Below are 19,791 nucleotides of genomic sequence, written 5' to 3'. Positions count from 1 at the left end.
AGAGGAATCAAGGGAATGTTATGACTTTATTTTCATTAAATTACGAGTTTATTCTTCAAACATTTTAGAGTACCCGTGGCCAAAAGGAAAACTTACAAGAACTCTTTTATTCCCACCGCGATATACTTTATAAACGAGGCAAGATAGTCATCACTTTTTTTGGTAGTGTTGCGCTCGTGTTTTTATTGATCTATTGCACTGTTGTGTGATTTTTTTGTAATTTTATGAGTCTCATTGGTGTGAATGATTTTTTAATGTTGTTTGAGCCCCCAACTGAAGGTAATTTTCTGTCACTATGTGACAGACAATTAAGTTTTTTGAATCTTTGAATCTTTATAACTACTTATTAGTACTCACTGTTACCTTACATAAATAAAGTCACTGCCACCATAAATAGGTGAATAAAACCAAAATGCAGGATAAGAGGCATTTGATGCTCTAAATTTCCTGGGCGAGGACTCTCCGAACCCCCATTTCATGTATCCCATTCAAATGATCTTGTTGCCAGAGTCAGATTCCTCGTATGTGTACACACACTTGGCCTATGAAGCCGATTATTATTCTGAATTATATTTTTATTGATGTGTGTGTGTGTGTGTGTGTCTTTCTCTGCCGCAGAAGGACTTGAGGAGAGCAGTGTGACTGTGAGTATCTCTCAGCAGCTCCATCTTGTTTTTCCTGTTTCTCCTTCATTCTTAAATTTGACCCTGTCCTGACCCTTCGTCTCCAGTAGTCGCTGTAGTCAAACTTGTCCTCTCACCTTTCCTCTTTTTCTGTCCTCTTGGTCCGTATACATGTGTGTGCGCGTGATTGTCGGGTCTGGGTAGATTGAGACCCCCATGTTGAACTTGGCTAAACGTGTTAATCACTGGGTCTGGGACCCCAATGAGGAGCGTAAACGGCTGGAAAGTTGGCAGCAGGAGCAGGAGCGCCTCCTACAGGTACACTGGTGGAATGGTGTGGATGTGCATGGCACCATGAATGTTCAGCAGAAAGCAGAAGGCAAAGGATGTACTGGATGTGTGTGTGTATATATATGCGTGTGTGTCTCTGTGTGTTTATGTGTGTGTCATAGATGTCTTTTGTTTGCATGAAGTGTTTACCATGCACAATTTTTTTCTGCAGGAGCAATACCAGAGAGAGCAGGAGAAGCTGAAGAAGGAGTGGGAGAAAGCACAGCTCGAGGTGGAAGAGGAGGAAAGGAAACACAATGAAGAGGTACAATATTCAGCATTCCCACAGTCATGGAAAACCTTGAAAAGTCATGGAATTTCCCAATCACATTTTCAAGGCCTGGAAAAGTCATGGAAGTAGTACAAATCGTTGAAATTTTTTGAAAAATCATCTAAATATGTTGTGTGTAATAAATTAGATCACATTGATGTAACAATGAATTTATTTTCTAGCTTGTCAAATATTTTTTAAGCACTTTTGGTATGTATGTGTCTGTGGTTGTATTATGTATTTATGTTACCGTCAGTTTTTGAAGAAAACATACCCATGGGGTTTGGAATGCATGTTTTCTATCTTAAATTTTTGGCAATGTTTATAAAAACTGTTCTTTTGTTTCCCTTTTTAAATTTTATTTTAGAAAAACAGGTTATGAAGGCATGGCATTTTTTTCTTTTTTGATTTGTTTTGGGCAATTTCTAAAATTTAAAATGTTTTGGACATCTTTTTGAAAAAATAGGCTGAAAACATAAAAACAGAAATTATTGTTAGATTTTAACATTTCTGACAGTCTTTGAACACATCACTAGGATACCGAAATTAATTTTATATAGACTTGAATCTTAAATGTTTGAAAAACCTTGGGCAAGTGGGGCAAGAAAAAAAATGGGTGTTTGAAAAGTTTTGAAATTTTGTCCATGACAATATTTTGTAACCTTGAATAACACACAGACTGACAAACACATGAAATCAAAAGCATCTCACATTGCTTGTGTGTGTCTCATTTGTTGTGTTTTTACTCTGTTTATGCAACTCCCAGGAGAGAAGGATCCTAGAGGAGACTGTAACGCCCTTAAATCCCACCTGCCCGTTGAACCAGACAGGGACGACTTCAACAGCTCCAGAAAACAACAAAACAGAAGCAAGAAACGTCCCTGTTCAGCAAAATGGCCAAAGAAGCTCCCCTGGGAACGAGGATCAGCACGCATCCAAGCTGCATTTTTTCCAGGGTGAGATGCTCAAAGCAGTACTGACTAATGCAGGAGCTGTCTACGTGTGTGTCCTTCGATCATGATCATGTAGTCCTCAGTGTGTCCATAGTAAATGTTTATTTTATGATATTTTTTTATAGATTCTGCAAGTGACGGTGAACCTTTGAAGAAACAGGAACTGTTGAAGACGGCCTCTCTGGATCGCAACCCTCAGCTTAACCAGCCACACATTGTCAAAAGGTATGCCAGGATGCTTGCGTGTCATTTTAGGTTGTCCCATATTGCTGCATTTTTGTCCTGAATACATTTAACATTGATGCCTTTGTCATTTTTATTATTTAACATTTTTAAGAGGCTGATAAAATGCATGGGTCTCAGTCAGAAATACTTTATTGACGGGGCGCACATTAGCTCACCTGGTAAAGCAGGTGACCCTGTACAGAGTCCTCGCTGCAGCGGCCACAGGTTTGACTCGAACCTCAGACCCTTTGCTTCATGTCATTCCCTCTTCCCCCCTTTCACTTCTTATCTGTCCTATAAAGGTGAAAAAGCCAGACAAAAAATATTTTAAAAAATACTATATTGATCCCCAGGGGAAATGGTGGTTTTTTACAGTTGCTCTGATGTATAGTGTAGAGAATTATAGGAGTAGAAACAAGAATGAGTTATGAAAAAATATATATAATATTTCTGATGTGCTACAGTATTAACACTAGCATGTAAAATATATAAAAATATAAAAATCTTCGGTTGTTGTTCCGAGTTTGAAAAATGTATAACAAAATATAAAAATACATGCTTTTGTTGCAACACAATAAGAATGAAAAAGATATATATAGATGCTCTTTTCTATATATTACAGCTAATTTGGTACCAACCACTGTAGACAGAAGTGACAAATATGAGAAAATACTAAAATATAAATTACTGTTTAACATTTATCTAAAATGCTAGGCGAATGCAACAGCGGCACCAAAGAGTCACTAAATTAGTGAACTGACTCAGTCACTTTTTTATAATGCTAATATTAGCTACTATACTGGTCATACCAGACCAGGTAAAACTGTTGAAGTATATTTAATTCCACAGTAGAGCATTCTGTTGCTTGTGACTTCAACTTTTCATTTGTACTAAGAGGAATTTGTTATTGCTATCATTAATTTATATTCAGTTAAGTATTAATAAATCACATAAACTTTATCATCTTTCAGTGGTGAGCATCAGGAATTCACAATACAGCCTGCATTATTTAATGGCGGCAGTCATCATGTGGCATGCATTTATTATGCATTACTTAAGAATGTGTTTTTTGCTCTTATTATTAAGACTTACTTGTGTTTTCTTATTGAATCGAATGCCGAGATTTCAAAGGACAGCAAATGGCTGCAAGTACTGCATGAATGTGTTTTATGTCATATTGAATCGTGTATTCTACTGTACAGATTTAAAAAAAAGGGTTCATAATTTCTTACTCACTCTTTAAAGGTGAAAATGTCTTTTATATGCCGCATTTTATGTTTGACATTAACCTTGAAAATACACATTTTGTTTTTTCAGCCTAACAGACTTTTCTTGCGTATAAACAGTAATCATCTGAAACATAATACAAATGTTTTGGATGTGCATATATTTATTTTTCTGTTGTTGTTTTCTCATCAAAGGTCCGAATCACATGAGGCTGTAATAAGCAAACAGCAGACCTCCCCTTCATCACCTCAGCCTCCCTCACCCAGCAGGTATGATGCGAGCACACGTACACACAACCTTCTCTGAAAGAAATGAGGTTGTACAGTGTAATGGAGTGGAGATGCCTTAATGTCTGCTTTCCTGCTTTCTCTGTGTGTGTGTAGGTGTGTTAGTGGGAAGAGACTATGTTCTGGTTGTTCTCAGCCTCTGGGAAAAGGAGCCGCCATGATCATCGATACACTGGGACTGTTTTTCCACATACAGTGTTTCAAGGTGCTGTGGTACTCTAATACACACATGTACACTAAGTAGGGAACTTTATACTATACAGTTTTATGTTACTTAACACAGAGGCACTATTGACTTCTGTGTAAATGTTTTGAAGACATATAAAACTGACTACTGTATGTGTACCCCATCACAGTTATCTCCAAGGTGGTAAGATGTGTGTATAATGTTAATAGTTAACTGTATTTGTCTCCTGCAGTGTGGAGTGTGTAAAGGGCAGCTGGGTGACGCCACTACAGGGACTGACGTACGCATTCGTAATGGAGTGCTGAGCTGTCATGAGTGCTATATTGCATCTCGAGGTGAAAACACACAGAGACACACACACAACGCTTAATTATTGCTGCATTCAGCTTTCACGCTACTCTCAGAACCCCTAAAACGGAGACCTTTAAAACCGCTGCTAATCCCATTTTAGTTGGAAAACTCTGGGGCTGCATTTTAGTCTGAATGGGAGGAAACAGAGACTTTTTGGAACAATGATGCATGTTTTCTTTCTGATTGGGTCTGATCAGTAATGGCTCTCAGTCTGACTGCCATATTCATGTATCTTTTATTGACAGTTCCACTTTGTCATTAGCTCAAGCAAAGAAATCTCTGGTCTTGCTTTTTATCGTCTCAGTAGTATTTTCTCTAACTAAGCAACCAACTGCAGCGTAGACAACCTGCTTCCTGTCTACACAATGTATGCATGCCCAATGTACGTGAATGGTCATGTGATTTTCAGGCATGTTAGTATGTAAGGGGATATTTCTGAAACAGTTGTGTGTATGGAGATTGTTTACATTTTAAAACAGAAACATATCAGTGTGCATGTGACCACACACGCACACTAGCACATACATTTATTGTCTTACACTAGTTGTGAGATTTTAGGGTGAACTGCCTGTTTCAAGTAGACCCTTCATAAAATGTAGATAGAAGCAAAATTGTTGCCGTCAACTCAGTATTGTCAAGTAATTCTAACAAGAATAAGATCAAACCGTTTAATTAATCGACCTTATTAAAAGTTATGAGATCAGACTTTTTTTACATTCAAGGTACAATGTAGATTTATTGGTCATATTATCTGTCATATTTCCACGTTTGTATGCAGGCAGAGGTCAGCCCACCACACTATGATGAGCTGCACTTGAACTGGAACCGCCCCCCCTGCTGTCCTCGTCAGTGATTGGACAGAGAAGAATTTAAGAACCTTGACTCACATTCTGGACACTCCGGAATGCTCTGAAAAAATCTTGGAATCATCGTCTTTTTTCCGAAATGCACAAACAACTTTATGGATTTTACTGAGAGCAAAAACTGGACTGACACACGGACTGAGTGACACAACATCTCATGCACACACAGTATAGTGTGTGCACTTATTAACTGTACACATGTATACACTTTAACATTTTAATACGTGTAGCATGGATGTAATCAAGAAATCAGTGTGTTTAGACCTTTGCACATCTGTACTTAGCACAGTTAAGACACTAAAATAAGTATCAGTTAACACTTTCAATGCTTAAAGCTGAACCACTGCACATCAGTCTCCGAATATTGACTCATTAACCCCTGCTTCTGCACTGACCATGTGACAGGTTTGGGTTGGATAACTGGAAGTAGCTTGACCATTATAATGCCTTACTCGTCATCATACCCTCTCATCCATTTTTGGGTTTTGTGTTTACAGTTTTGCATGAAAGAACATATATAAGTTATTGTGAGTATTGCTCAGATGAAGTAGTGTGAGTTTGTTGTTATCGTCTCAACAGCTGAACTTTAACTTTCCTCTCGTATGTTGTACATCATCATGATATTTTTGAATTCTTTTGGGAATCTCGCTAATTTACGCAAGCTTTTTTTTTTCTTAGTTAATTTTACAGGAATGAGAATGCATGTTATTAATGATATACTTGTTCTTTGGATTTTTAAATATTTTCCCTTTAAGATGTTTTAGCCATTGTTTATTCTCATAGACTGCATCCGAATCAGTGCCTTATGTAATGAATGTGAGAGGGCTAGTGTATGTGCAGGGGTAAATTACACCCACACGGACCTTTGGGTCTCAGCACGTGTTTGTGCGTGTGTGTGTGTGTGTGTGTGTGTGTGTGTGTGTGTGTGTGTGTCTGTGTGTCTGTGTGTCTGTGTGTCTGTATGAAATTATGCACGTACAGGTATGTATGTAGTGTGTGATTTGACTTGAAGCACAGTTCCATACCAGCAAAAAACACATCTCAAATGGGTCTTCTAATCACCTGCTGTTCTCTTCCACCCTCTCTCATGAGCTAAACCAATGACACAGAGTGATTTGCTGCTTCCTTGTTAATTATCCTCCTCTATGACAGTATCACAGTGTCCTATAATCTCTCCTCATCTGCCTCTATCACAAGTGTTGCCTCCCCAGAGTCTGAGCTGAACGCCTCTCTCCTCTGTGTGTCATTGCCTCTATCTGAACACCTGACAGCATCTTCATCACTCAGAGGGACAGAGCGCTCAGTTCATTGTCTTTTATAGCAAGTGTATGTTTATCAATAAAATATTTTAAATGGGATGCTGTCTGTCTTAAATTTTACTTTATATGTTATATATAATACAAAGCATGATGGGGATAAAACAGAAAAAGTACATGTGATGATGTGGTAGAAACCTATACTGGCTTATTTGGAAACCACACCCAGAAAACATATCAATAGTGAAATACAAGCAATCAAACACAATATATTTAGTTGGAGGGGGGGCGGGGCAATTTGGCAATTTGGCAAGAAATGTCCTACAAAATGTAAGAATTAGAAGAAAAAAAAACTCACCTGAAAATACATTTTCAAAAGGGACATTAGAACATAATTTTTTTAAGTAATGTGGAAAGATGTCCACAAAACTACATTATAATCATTATATATTTAAAATTATGCTATAGAACAAACACACACACACACACACACACACACACACACAAAATCTCCCACAGACACAATATTTTGATAATATTTCATATATTGCTACAATGTTTTAAAAAGGTTTATTCTGTGGCTGTCGTATAAGATTGAAGGGCCGAATTTCTATTTTTCGTCTAGTAATTCTAATAAGCAGACAATGAGTAATTATAATCAAATTGTCGGATTATTATCACTATTAGGAACCATCAGAGAGCGGAACTATAAAGTAGGGTACCGGTTGTGTACCGGACGTGTCCGTCCGCCCCGCCTCTTTTGTGGCATGTAAGCTAATGTTTGTTTCTTGTTTTGTTTTTTAATTTCATCTCTAAAACATCAACAAGCGAAACAAAAATGGACTCAAAGGAACCCTCTCTATATGCAGTATGTACATTTCTATTTTACGTCAACGGGTTGCCATGTCAACGGTTAGTTTGCTCGGTAAAGAGGTGTAAATACTGTGTGACAGTTAGCCTGTGTTAGCCCGAAAGCTAACAACAGCCAGACAACACGAAAAAAAAAAAACACAGACTGTTTATAAAGATATACATTTGTTATAGTCTGCGGTCGCGACTGTTTCTGTCGCGCAGCAACAGTTATCTTTCATAAATGATTAAATGAGGAAGACATTACTTTTTAAACAGCTCTTTTTGATCAGTTATCGGGTGGTTTCTCAGTTTCCTGTTTTCAGTGTGACTTGTGATAGTTGTGCAGATTTTAGATGACTCATAGAGGACATTCAGCGTCTCTCTGAGGCACAAACACAGTCATACTGAGAGATATCTCATATAATATGACCAACTCTCATTGCTCCTCTTTGTCCAATTATTGAATTATGTCGGTTCGGGTCCATTTTAGTCAATTATTTTAGTTTTTTATAGTTATTGAGACATTTTTCATTACTGGAAGATAGCCAGTGACATAAATGCTCACCAGTTTGATCTGTCCTTAATGATAACCGCTATTGTTATATTAAAACAATTTTAAAAAATGTAAAGTATAGAGTTTTAATGAAGTACGTGGGCAAAGAAGGGGTTTGACAGTCACCAAGTGTTTACATGGCTTATTGTATGTGATTTATTTTGTGCTATTTTGAATCATTTCCGTTTTTTATGTCGTCCTCCTTTTCTATAAACAACAATGTAAATATGTTTGCATGAAGTAATACATGGTCTGGATAATTTATATTTTAGATATAGTTATATATAGTTCAAGAAAATGTACCCTGTTTATTCAGTTATTTACAAATGGAAGTGAGTCAGCTATTTTTTAATAACTGATGGAAAAAGGGTTGGGATTGTCCTGTGGTCAAACGAGGCGTTGCTGATCAAATATGTATCAAGATTCTGTTACTGCATTGCCTATTTATTACCTCAAATGTTTTCAGAAAACATGTTTCAGTTCACTGTTTAACTGTAAAATTATCCACACTGGCAAGAATCCGTGGGATCTGACAAATGCCATCGGAAGTGCTACAAGGGGGCAGAGGAACATGATTTTTTTTCTGTCTCATGCAACGCTGTCAGGATTTGGAGAGAGTTTTCTACAAATATGACAAAAGTTATTTTTCTGAAAGTTACAAACTGTAGCTGTAAGTAGGTACAGTAATTGTGTACCGAACCAATTGTGGTAAACTAGATATTTAAAATACATATTTACCCAAAGAAATATGCTGGTTATATGTTTTGTAAGATATTTATTTTTTGCAGTTAAATCAATTAATCCTTATGTTGAGAATAACTTATTTAATAATAAAATGTTGGGGGCGCGTGGTGGCTCAGTGGATAGAGCGGATGCCCCATGTATAGAGGCTGTGTCCTCGCCGCAGTGGCCGTGGGGTTGTTTGCATGCCACCCCCCCTCCTCTCTCTCCCTTTCACACTTGTGCTGTCCTATCAATTAAAGGCAAAAACACACGCACAAAAAGTTGTTTGTTTCAGCCTGCAGGCCCATCATTAGATATGTCACGAAGCATAGAGGAGGACTCTTTGGTGGACGGACCGCTGATCTCTGCAGACGCCCTCCACTCTGCCATCAGGAGAGAGTTTCAGACTTTACCAACACCCTGCCATGCCAGTCTGCTATCTGTGCTACATGTATGACACACACACAAGCATTATGTTCATATGCACTGAAATAGAGAGAGATTTTTATCTAATATCCACCACAACTTGACTGAAAAGGTTTCAGGTTGTTTTTTTCCAGTGAAACTGAATAACTTTTAGTAATTTAAAATATAAAACAGCTGAATTTTGAAAATTAACTGCCAAGTGTGCAATATAATGTTTAAACCATATAGTGTCTTGAAAATACATATTTTTTAATGAATATTATTATGGTTTTATTTATATATCATGGTACTGTTATTGTGCCGATACTGTTATTTATTTTATTATTTTTTTTAAATAATTTGGAATGAGAGTGAAGGCAACTATAGGGATAATTGATAAATAATTTGAGTAATTTTCCAAGCAAAAATGCCTTTTTTTTATTCCAGCCTCTTTCATTTACTGCATTTGTTGGCTTTATATAATTGCAAACAGAAAGCACTTTGAACTCTGGAAAACTGGGATGGGCTTTTTTTTGTTTTAAAGATTCTGACATTTTACAGACAAAACAAGTTATTGATTGATCAAGACAATAATTGTTCGATTAATCAAAAGTAAAAATAATCAGAAGTAGCAGCCCCACAGTACTTTGAAATCAAACTTAAATAAAGAACACACTTTTTGAGAGTATTCATAATAATGCAGCACACTTAAAAGTATTTACCTAATCTGCCTTTTAACCTGAGCACTCACAGTGACATTTTTATTTTCTGTGTTTGATAATAGTCATAGAATGTGCTGCTCTGTGCTAATCTCTGCTGCTCCATACATCTGTCTCTTCTCTTCTTTCTTTCAGGTTGTGTACGTGGTGTTATCAGTGTGTTTGGCCGTGCTGTGTGTGTTGGAATTCGGCCAACAGGAGGTGTGCATGAGTATTTTGGGTAACGTGCGAGGCGACAGTGTCATTGTGTTTGGGAAGGTGTGTTTGTGGGTGCTGGTGCTGTTGTTCACTGGGTGTGTGCAGCACCACCACAGCCAGGCCAGGAGCAGAGGATACCTGCGATTCTACAGACAGATGCAGGGACTGAAGCACCTGCCACTCACCGTGCACTCCACAGGTACAACTGCACACTATGAATCAACTTACTGCACATGCAGAGGTCAGTTGTGTCCACAAGATGGCAGTAATGCCATGTTTGTCATTTCTCTGTGTGTGCAGGAAATGTTATGCTGCTGGTTGTTTTGGCTGCACCTTTGTCAGCAGTGGTGCACACCTGCATGCTGCTCAGCGTCCTGGGATTGGAGCTCTTGGTGGCAGTGCCGTGCCTCATCTATTACACAGGTACACTGAGCTCAGTTAAGATATTTTGATATTGAGCATTTTTATTTCAGTCTGGAATTGAAAACTGACTTGTGAAAGACAGCAGACGTTTATGTGGTTGACTGAGGATTGATAACGTGTTTATCAGACTTTGAATGCATGCACACCCACAGACCTGCTACCTCCCAAAAAAAAGAAAAAGAAAAATGTAAGGTGCGCACATTCCCTTGTTTTCAACCCTGAAAGCCAAAACACAAACTGATATGCGAGTACAGAATCTAACTTAAGAGATAAACAGAAAACAACAGAGCGAATATACACAGAACAAAAATATACAAAGAAAATAGTGCATTTACTTAAAATGTATACACATGCAGAAAACCACCTTTCAAAATGTAATTAAACAGCTGAAGTCAACATGGTTACATTCTGGATGACTTAATGTTCATTGTTGTCATCATAGTCTCTAATGTGAGCGTCTGGTGAGTAGTGAGAATGAAACATACAAAATAATAGTCAAAAAACACTATGAACATTAAAGTAGTAACATTATAAAAACAGCCAAGATCTTTCAGGGATTTTAATTTCTTCTATCACATCTCGAGACTTCGCTAATTTTACTAAATTAGTATTGTGGATTATGATATCACAAGCGTATTTTTATTACAGCGTTACAGAACAATGCAGCTTCATCTTCTTGTGGATGGTGGTCGTAATATCAGTAGTGCTATGAGGAGGGACACACCCCGTAGATTACATTACGCACACACACACAGACACACACAGACACACACACACACACACACACACACACACACACACACACACACACACACACACACACACACAACCCCCACTCTCTATCTGAGCACATTCGCATCACAATACCTGCCCTGCCCTTTTCAGACTCGACAGCATGACAATCAACCATTCAGCTCTCCGTCCTCCCTCCCTCCCTCCCTCCCTCCCTCTGCTGAGCTGCTGATGTGTTTGCTTCTGTTAAAAACAATGTGCAAACTTTGGATGATACCCATACCAGTCCATCTTTCTATGTTATGTGTGACTTTGGGGTCAAGAATAAATCGGTTACGTTTCGGTTAACTTTATCTGCGCGGCTTTGAAATGGCCTCAAGGTGCATAACCTACTGGGTTGGGGACTCAGTCTTTGTGTAGTCTGAAGTTTGGATTAAATTAAAAAGGGCAGCCAAAATATTGATTTAATGTGTAAAAATGACAAATAAGATAGGAAGACCTTTTTCAATCAACACATTAGGGAAATTCACATGTTGCAGTGTCTCAGTGCAACATTAAACATAAAACATATTAAAAAAACAGAATATAAAGTACAAAAAAAAATGTAGAAAATGAGAATTTAGATATAAAAATAAAAAACATGGCCTGGATTTCACTACTATAAGTATTGCTCAATATAAAGTATTGCACAGAGTAATTTGCACCCTGAGGTAGATACAAGTGGAAATTGCAGATGTTTAGTGGCTGTAAATTGTAAATGGCCGTCCAAAAACGAGCAGTACTACATATTTTAAATAATGAAAAATAGCAGACAGTGCAACACTGTAATTGTAAATATGTATATGTTAATATGAAATGTATTACTACCCGATTAAACCAGCTACTTCAGCGCTGTTTTGCAGCTTGCTCTCGATAATCTAAATTCTGAGCTCACGCTGCCACAAATTTAAAAACATAGAAACCCTTTGAAATGATCATGCAGTACTGTACTTACTACTAAACTGCTGCATGGTGGAGACATTCATAACTGTCCCCCAAATAATGCACCTGATTTGACTCCACTGGATGACTTGTTTTGTTCTAATATTCTGCTTTGTGTAGGTTTGATTTCTGCATTAGAACTATAAAAACTTTAAGTATACTTTGTATTATCCAGTGGCACCTCCAGAACATTTAGTGTGGTTGCCGTAAACGTCCTTTCATCTGCAGCGTCGCTCAGTCGATTCACCACTTTGGCCTAAACTGAAAGATCTCAAAACCATCGAATTAGCTTGAAATTCTTTGCAGTCATTCTTGATCCATAGAGGATGATTGCCCAGTGTGTGTGTGTGTGTGTGTGTTTATTGCTAATTTGTACATTTTAGCATACTGGAAAAATAACCTTAAATGATGAACATGGTATAAACATTGTAGAGTGCTGCAGGGATTTTGTTTTTAGGCAAACCAGGAAGAAAATATTGTCCCTATTTTCTCAATAAAAAGCCAATTTGATTTTTCCATTGAATTTTGGATTATTGGAGAAAATAAACTCTGTGGCAAACAATTTTTTATGATACTCACACGTTTGGTTCGGGAAGAAAACCTCACAAATCAAGTCCACTTAGCCTGAAGAAGTCAAACGCTAATGTTAGGCTGCAAGAAAACTGCACCATGGTTGCATGACTCTGTAAAGGCAGACCAGTGAGTAGATGAGTTCCTGATGAGTTAACCCTTTGAAACCTGGATAGACATCACATTTTCTTGTGTTGCATTCAGTATTTAAACCTTTCAGACCTGAGCAAAAATGTTTAATTCTCTTCAACGTATGGAGAAAGGTAATAAGCAAATTGCATGAAATTGGTAGAACGTGACTAGAAAACAACCTTTATTGTTAAAAAAAGATGAGAGAGAAAATATTAACAAATGATCAAAATCTGAAAAAATGGCCAGAAAATATATTTATGATTATTATAATTATATACTCAAAATATGTTAGAATATATAACTTGTTTAGCATGTTTTTTAAGGTCATTTTCTCGTTTGTTTCTGTTTTTTACTCTCATTATTAAGAGTAATTTTCTTGTAATGTTTTCACTAATTTGTTGCTAATTTTTGGTAATTTCTTGTTAAGTTGTGCACTTCCTTTCTTCTATGCTTTTGAAAGAAGCCAATTTGCTCAGTTTTCAGGTGGTTAAACATGAATAGATATCAAAGCATTTAAAATGATACCCAGCCCCACAATAGTATAAATATTTCAGTCTGTGATAAATCTACTGTAGTGAATATTTCAAATTTACAAATCTGTTATTTCATCATCTGTGATATTTTTTAAGCAGTTAAAATTAAATATTTAGATATTCCCAGGAATGTTTAGTAAGGTCCAATACACGCCGTGTAAAGGAAAACTGCTATTAAAGATGCTGTATCAGAGGATATTGATACAGAAGAATCTGTAATGAAAGGAAATCCATATTAAAGGTGTGTTTGGCAGCTGAAGGGCGCAGATTGAGGCTGGAGATACCGGAGAGGAGAGAAGATAAGAGGCATTAGGATTTAGCCTAGCCAAAGGGTAGCCCTCGACCCACTCCACCCAAACACACAGACACACACTCACACACACACACACATTGTCCTCATGTTTACAGTGAGGGTGATCCGCTGTGTGAGGGGGGTATCTGTGTTCGCCCGCCACATTCCGGCTCAGATCAGTGCAGTCAGGCACGACGTAAACTGAGCGACGCCTCACATTGCCAAACTTTTTTTTAAAGCACCAACGCAAGCTGACAGAGTCAATGTGACATCAGTGAGGTCATAAAGAGGACAGAAAAACTGATTTTTAAAAAGACAGAGAAGGACAGATATAATGCCTGCAGCTATGGAGTCCATACAGGAAGCCTCGTTCAACATCTCTTTGAAGTGCATGCTCATTGTAAGTGTGTGTGTGTGTGTGTGTGTCTTTGAGGTTTGCTGTATGTTTCTGCCTCTCTCATTTTAACATGAATACATTCTCCTCTATAGTCCTCCATACACATCAAAGCCATGCCTCGGCCTTCAAAGAATTAACTTAGAATACATCTCTCTCCTCTGCCTCGCCAGAGCTTAGCGTAAGCACTGCAGGATACAGAGTTAACACACACACACACACACACACACACACACACACACACACACACACACACACACACTCATACTCATACTCATACAGATACCCACAGTATACCCTGTCACACAGAACCACACATGTACTGTGTGACAGACGAGACGCAAGACTGCCATATTTTTGATCATCAGCACCCTGTCGTCGTTGTTCAGTCATGTCCCATCACTGAATGTCCATTCAAAAGGCAATTAGTAAACATCATTGTCAATTATGAAAGCCTTATTTCAGTATTCATATGTTGATGATATTAACTAAGTATACAAAAATTTTAAACTTGTCTTCGTCTCAATAAATCCTAGAATTGTATGTATATTCTAAGCTATTTCAGATCTCACGATGTGATAGGTTTTGGTTAAAAATGTAACTATTTTATTTCAGTTTAAACGTCCAGTCTGTAGGAATTAGGGGGATGTATTGGCAGAAATTCAATGTTATTTAATAATTATTATGCATGTCCTGATCAAGTGTTTTTTGCCCCCCGATTCCAGATCCAAGACATTTGCTATTGATAATCTGCTGATACTGAGTCCCGATGCAGTCCCTTGTATTTACCTGGATAATACAGCTGCACAATGCGTACTTCAATTACTTTAAAGTTTATAAAATCAATGCAGTGTATATGCTTGACAGTGTGATGGCTCTGCAGTGCGATACAAGAAAAATGTCTGGATCTAAGAACTTAAGGGTTTTTTTTTGTTTCTTTGTTTTTTTTTACTAAAATGGCAAAGTAAGCAAACTAAAAAATGTTTATATGGCTCTTGCCACAGTCTGAAAAATGCAGGGCAAATGGGACAAGAAACATTTTTTGGGGGGTCCTTGAAAAGTTATGGAAAAGTTTTGAATTATTAAAATATTTGTGAACAACTAGAGCTGTACAACCTGTATTCACCCTTTTAAAAGTACCAAAAATACAACTGTGGATGAATTTGTTAAATTCGATTTTCACAGTTTACCATCCACACTCAGATGCTTGGACGTTTATATCGTACAATTTGTATGTGTACCTTGCTTATTGTTGAACCTTCCTGATAAGGAAAGCCTAAGCATTTTTTTTTCCTTGAAGCAAATCTTTGAAACGTTTCTCACATCTACGCACACATCTACAACTCCTGCACGAGGCAGTTTGATGAGCAGGACGTCCTTTTCAGCAGACTGTAGAAGTGCATGCTTTTTTTAACTCTTTTAATGTCACGTGTTGCAACTTAAATTTGTTCAAACTGCTCTTCTACTCCGTCTTGTGTCACTCTGGTCAGGCTCAGTGGCTGTTGGGATCCATTTCCTTCCTTGATTTTAATTCGGGAGCGCAGAGTCGTGAACACTATATGTGGTACCATTAGCTGTTAGCACCTCTGCCGCTCCTGTTATCACCTGGAAATGTGCACTTCTTGATGGGTGATTGACCCAAGTAGAGACCAAGTCTGAGCACTGTCTGTCCGGCCGTGTGAGAGTCTCTAACAGGGACGTGTGAAATGTGTCACTTTCTTTACACTGCTCCTTCCATCCTGCTATCTCTGTATGTTTTTTGCCCCCTGCTGAATTCTGAATTCTTACTCTCCAAACTCCACAGCACTAATGCATGGTATTTACAGGTTTTCCTAAATGCAACTGGTTACTGTGTGCATCTAAATGAATATCAGTGTAAACAAGCCGTGTTTAACTGTTTTGCAAAACTTAATGGCACATAATACAAACATTTTCTAAATTACGGTTGCACGTGAACACCTTTTTCAGATGTTTTTTGCTTTACGAAACAAAGACATCACAGAAACAAACAATACAAACATTTTTCAAAAGCAAACAACAACAGCGACCAAAATCACAGAAAAATAGACAAACACAAAATCCAACCTATACAGTTTCTAAAGCAAACACATTTCACAAATATGAACAGACCAAACATGTTCAGAAGGGAACAAGACATAGAAAAGGAGATTCTCAAACCTTAACTGTGTTATAAAATGAATGAATTATATAGAACGCTGAAGTCCCTCTCTGGATAATTACAGGATAAGTTGATCAGATACATAAATATTATACAAAATTCCACAATAATTAAATCTACACTGCAAACCTGTTCTCAACTCAACAATAACCTGTGATATCATTCAAAGTATTTTGAGTGCCACTATTTCTGATTGCAGCAAATCTGTCTAAAGTTTGGAAATTTGAGAAACGTTCAAGATGTGTTGATATTTAAGGAATGTCCTACAACACATTTTAAAAATATAGCTTTTCACAAGTGTATTTGTTTTTGTCATATTAACCAGTACCATGAATAAAAATGTTGTTACATCTGTTTGTGTGTGTGTGTGTGTGTGTGTGTGTGTGTGTGTGTGTGTGTGTGTGTGTGTGTGTTTTTTTTCTTTGCTTGTTTTTTATTATGTTCATTAGCTAAGAAAGTCCATGGGATAAAATGCATGTAAAGCAAGCATGTAGGAACAACACTGTTGTCAATGGTGTAATTTAAGTAACTCTGTTATCATAAATTGTAAATAAAAAAAACTAATAATTTTGTGGCACAAATCAGCTGCTTCCTGCAGGTTGTAATACAGCTTTCCATGTTATTTTTTAAACAGGTTGCTGTTATAAATGTTTTACTTCTGTTATTTTTTGGAAGTGGGATTGTATGAGGTACCTGTCCATAGTCACTGTATATATTGTATATATAATGTCGATGTTGGTTTGCATTTCACCAGTTTGGACAAGCAGTCTTCAGTACCGCCACAGGAGCTAAGCAATGTACTGCTATGGACCGGGGCAGTCCCACCTAAAACAAACAATATTACTATAAGTGTACGCTACATTGAGAGTATTTTCACCTCCTTACCTTGCAGTCAGAGTTCATTGACAAAAACAGTAATTTTGCCTTGCACATGTTGGAGCTGCTGATCTACTGCTGCTTTGATCAGTAATACATTCATGTTATTGTGTGACTTTTGTGAATCCAAACTAACCCTTTAAAGAGCCAAAGTCACACAATAACACAAACCAAGTTCGAGTGCGAGTTCTGTGTAAAAATATACAAATATGACTGACCAATATGCAACCAGCTGAATACAGGACTGTCTTACAGCGTTGAATTTTTAAAATTTGTTTCTAGGTGTGACTTTTTCAGTTTTGCTGCGGCCTTTGTCCACATTGGTACATAACTGCTCAGCTTCTGTGGCGGTACTCCTGCCTGCTCCTTCAAACACAGGACATCAGAAATCCAAACTATCCCTTTAATCTGGTTTCGTTCTCAGTTATGTTTGTATGTGCAAACATGTTTTTCTTAAATATTTTTACCCTGTTGTGTAGCAGTTTGTGTTTCTGCTGAGGTCATTTGATCTGAAACATACCTCTTTGTTTCTCTGCCTTTGTGGAATGTCTCTCTGTCTCTCGCACATACCTGCTCACTACTGCTGTATTGACACACACAACACACACACACACACACACACACACACACACACACACACAGAATTAGGGCCTCATTATGCAGGAATGTGCAGTATTTCTTTAGATTGTGTGTGAGTGTGGATGCTGAGATACTGCACTGTAGCAAAGTAAAGATAGTGCTCTTTAGAACCTCCTTGACAATTTCCTCTGGCTAATGACACTTCAGTCTTATCAATACTTGACCAGCTCCTCCTTCTGCCCTTCCTCACACACACTCGCCTTGCAACCCCACACACACTCCGCTGCCTTATCTCGATTCAAACAGCACCAACATCTCCCATATTTTTGGCACTGGCTCTTCTTCCAGCTGCTGCATACTCCTTCACAGCCACACCTTGCTGCTAAGCCCGCCTCTTGTTTAAAGGTGTATGTTTAGAGTGTTAGAATTAGAGGTTTGAGTGCAGGATATGGCAGCCCATAAGGATAAGTGCAGGATATAGCAGCCTGTGTGTGTTTAGGAGAGAGAGAGGGATGGAAAACAGTAAAAAAAACAAATGTGTGCCGTTTGTCACCTTAGTGATTAATGTTTTTTTGACACTGCCTGATAGTGTCTGCATGTCTTTATGTGCAGCTGGAAAGATAAAGCACTAGTTTGATGGTGCTATTAGAAAACAAACTGAAGATTTCTTTATTTATGTTTTTGTATATTTGTGGTTACAGTCCAGGTGATGCGGTTCAACAGGGCACGAGCTGCACCAGACGTGAGCCAAGAGGAGCATTCACACAACTACAGTGTCACAAGTCTGCCGACTGAGACTGGCTTCAGGTACATAGACACTCACAAACACACAAACACACACACACATTGTCTTAAGGCCCTTTCAGACATGCACCATGTTATGTGAAAGTGTTGGCTAGGTAATGTGTCACTCACATGTTTTAATAACCGTCAGAGTTACCTCAGTGCTGCACATCTTTTTCTCTGCTGTGCAGTTGAAGTCTAGAGCCCTTTTTACACTGAGATCCCACAATAGTGGCACAATGAAGTCCCTTTGTTACGCCTGCGTAATTTTATTACACAGAGTCGAACATTGGCAGCATAATGACCTCTAGTACGACACATGACGTGTGTCAGGCAACGCTTTCTAAACAAAGACATAACACAGCAATATTACTCATTTATTCATTTGTCCCTGTTATATGGCGGCTGATCTCATCCTCTGCTCAGAGGGTAAGGAGCTCCAGGATCTCATTGTCTCACCAGTTTGTGGACATTTTCAGTTGTTGTTCTTCCTTGAGTTGGCTGCTATCTGCTACTAGTAGGTTTTAAAATCATTAGACCATCTCTGAAAAGTGTCAATGTGCTATGCTTTGTGTCTCAGAGAGGGCTCCAATCTGGAGGAGGTGGTGGAGAAGCAGGCCGACCTGATAGAGTACCTGAAACAACACAACACCTTACTGAGCAAGAGGCTGCTCAACCTCACCGCGCAGCACTGACCACAGTCCAGCCTTCTCCTCCTCCCTGTGAACCAGAGCCGGATCATTTTAAATCTCCGCTCTCTAAACACAAAGGAGAGGAGGATCTGTGGGTTTGAAAGAGAGGACCAGAAGGCAGAAGAAACACTGGATAAAAGACTATCCCTGTGCACACAAGCACCTGTGACTTAAGACGGGAAGGCATCTCCATGAGGCACCTGTGATGGACAGATAACGCAGGAGGTGAGCTGTAAGTGGAGGACAGTTAAAGAGGGGAGGAGGAGGAGGAGGTGGCGTCATGGGTCACAGATCAGAGGTGAGGGGTTTTTATCACTGTGTTACGGCCCCTGGTGACCCACGTCTGTCGTCGCATGTGTTACTGTGAGAAACAGAAGGGGCGAAATTTGTTTTAGAAATCATCTGCACTAAGGAGTAACTGGAAGAGAAGGGAGAGGTTATCACTTGTCAGGGTCAAACTAGAGAAAGAGTTCATAAATGTTTCTAAGTGCTATTTTATCTGTCTGAATGTGTAAATTCTTTGTTTGGTACCAGTTTTTCTTTCGGCACAATCATTGAGTTTGTTTGTTGGTGGTCAGATTCCAATAAATATGTAATATGCA

General features: G+C 38.2%; 2 protein-coding genes across 5 annotated transcripts in view; both read left to right on the top strand.

The window, feature by feature from the left end:
* LOC121941971 (LIM and calponin homology domains-containing protein 1-like) overlaps nt 1–6,675 on the top strand; it is a 36,428-nt gene extending 29,753 nt beyond the window's left edge. For 3 of the 4 annotated variants that reach the window (XM_042485027.1, XM_042485025.1, XM_042485024.1), the window contains 9 exons: nt 619–644; nt 828–941; nt 1,126–1,218; nt 1,991–2,180; nt 2,303–2,402; nt 3,824–3,898; nt 4,013–4,121; nt 4,336–4,438; nt 5,233–6,675. In XM_042485027.1, the coding sequence (XP_042340961.1) occupies nt 619–644; nt 828–941; nt 1,126–1,218; nt 1,991–2,180; nt 2,303–2,402; nt 3,824–3,898; nt 4,013–4,121; nt 4,336–4,438; nt 5,233–5,258 (836 nt within the window). In that variant the 3' untranslated portion in view covers nt 5,259–6,675. The remainder of the gene's footprint in view (nt 1–618; nt 645–827; nt 942–1,125; nt 1,219–1,990; nt 2,181–2,302; nt 2,403–3,823; nt 3,899–4,012; nt 4,122–4,335; nt 4,439–5,232) is intronic. The other variant, XM_042485026.1, reaches the window with a different exon arrangement.
* Nucleotides 6,676–7,326: 651 nt separating this feature from the next.
* On the top strand, nt 7,327–19,791 carry tmem192 (transmembrane protein 192). Its single transcript, XM_042484786.1, has 6 exons — nt 7,327–7,441; nt 8,997–9,152; nt 9,961–10,222; nt 10,324–10,446; nt 18,416–18,521; nt 19,078–19,791. The coding sequence occupies exons 1-6, from the start codon at nt 7,412–7,414 to the stop codon at nt 19,190–19,192; spliced, it is 792 nt and encodes a 263-aa protein (XP_042340720.1). The 5' UTR covers nt 7,327–7,411; the 3' UTR covers nt 19,193–19,791.

The sequence above is a fragment of the Plectropomus leopardus genome, chromosome 4 (genome assembly GCF_008729295.1).
Source record: "Plectropomus leopardus isolate mb chromosome 4, YSFRI_Pleo_2.0, whole genome shotgun sequence".
NCBI lineage: Eukaryota > Metazoa > Chordata > Actinopteri > Perciformes > Serranidae > Plectropomus > Plectropomus leopardus.
The sequence above is the reverse complement of the archived record's forward strand: the minus strand, read 5'-3'. Positions and strand labels throughout refer to the sequence as shown.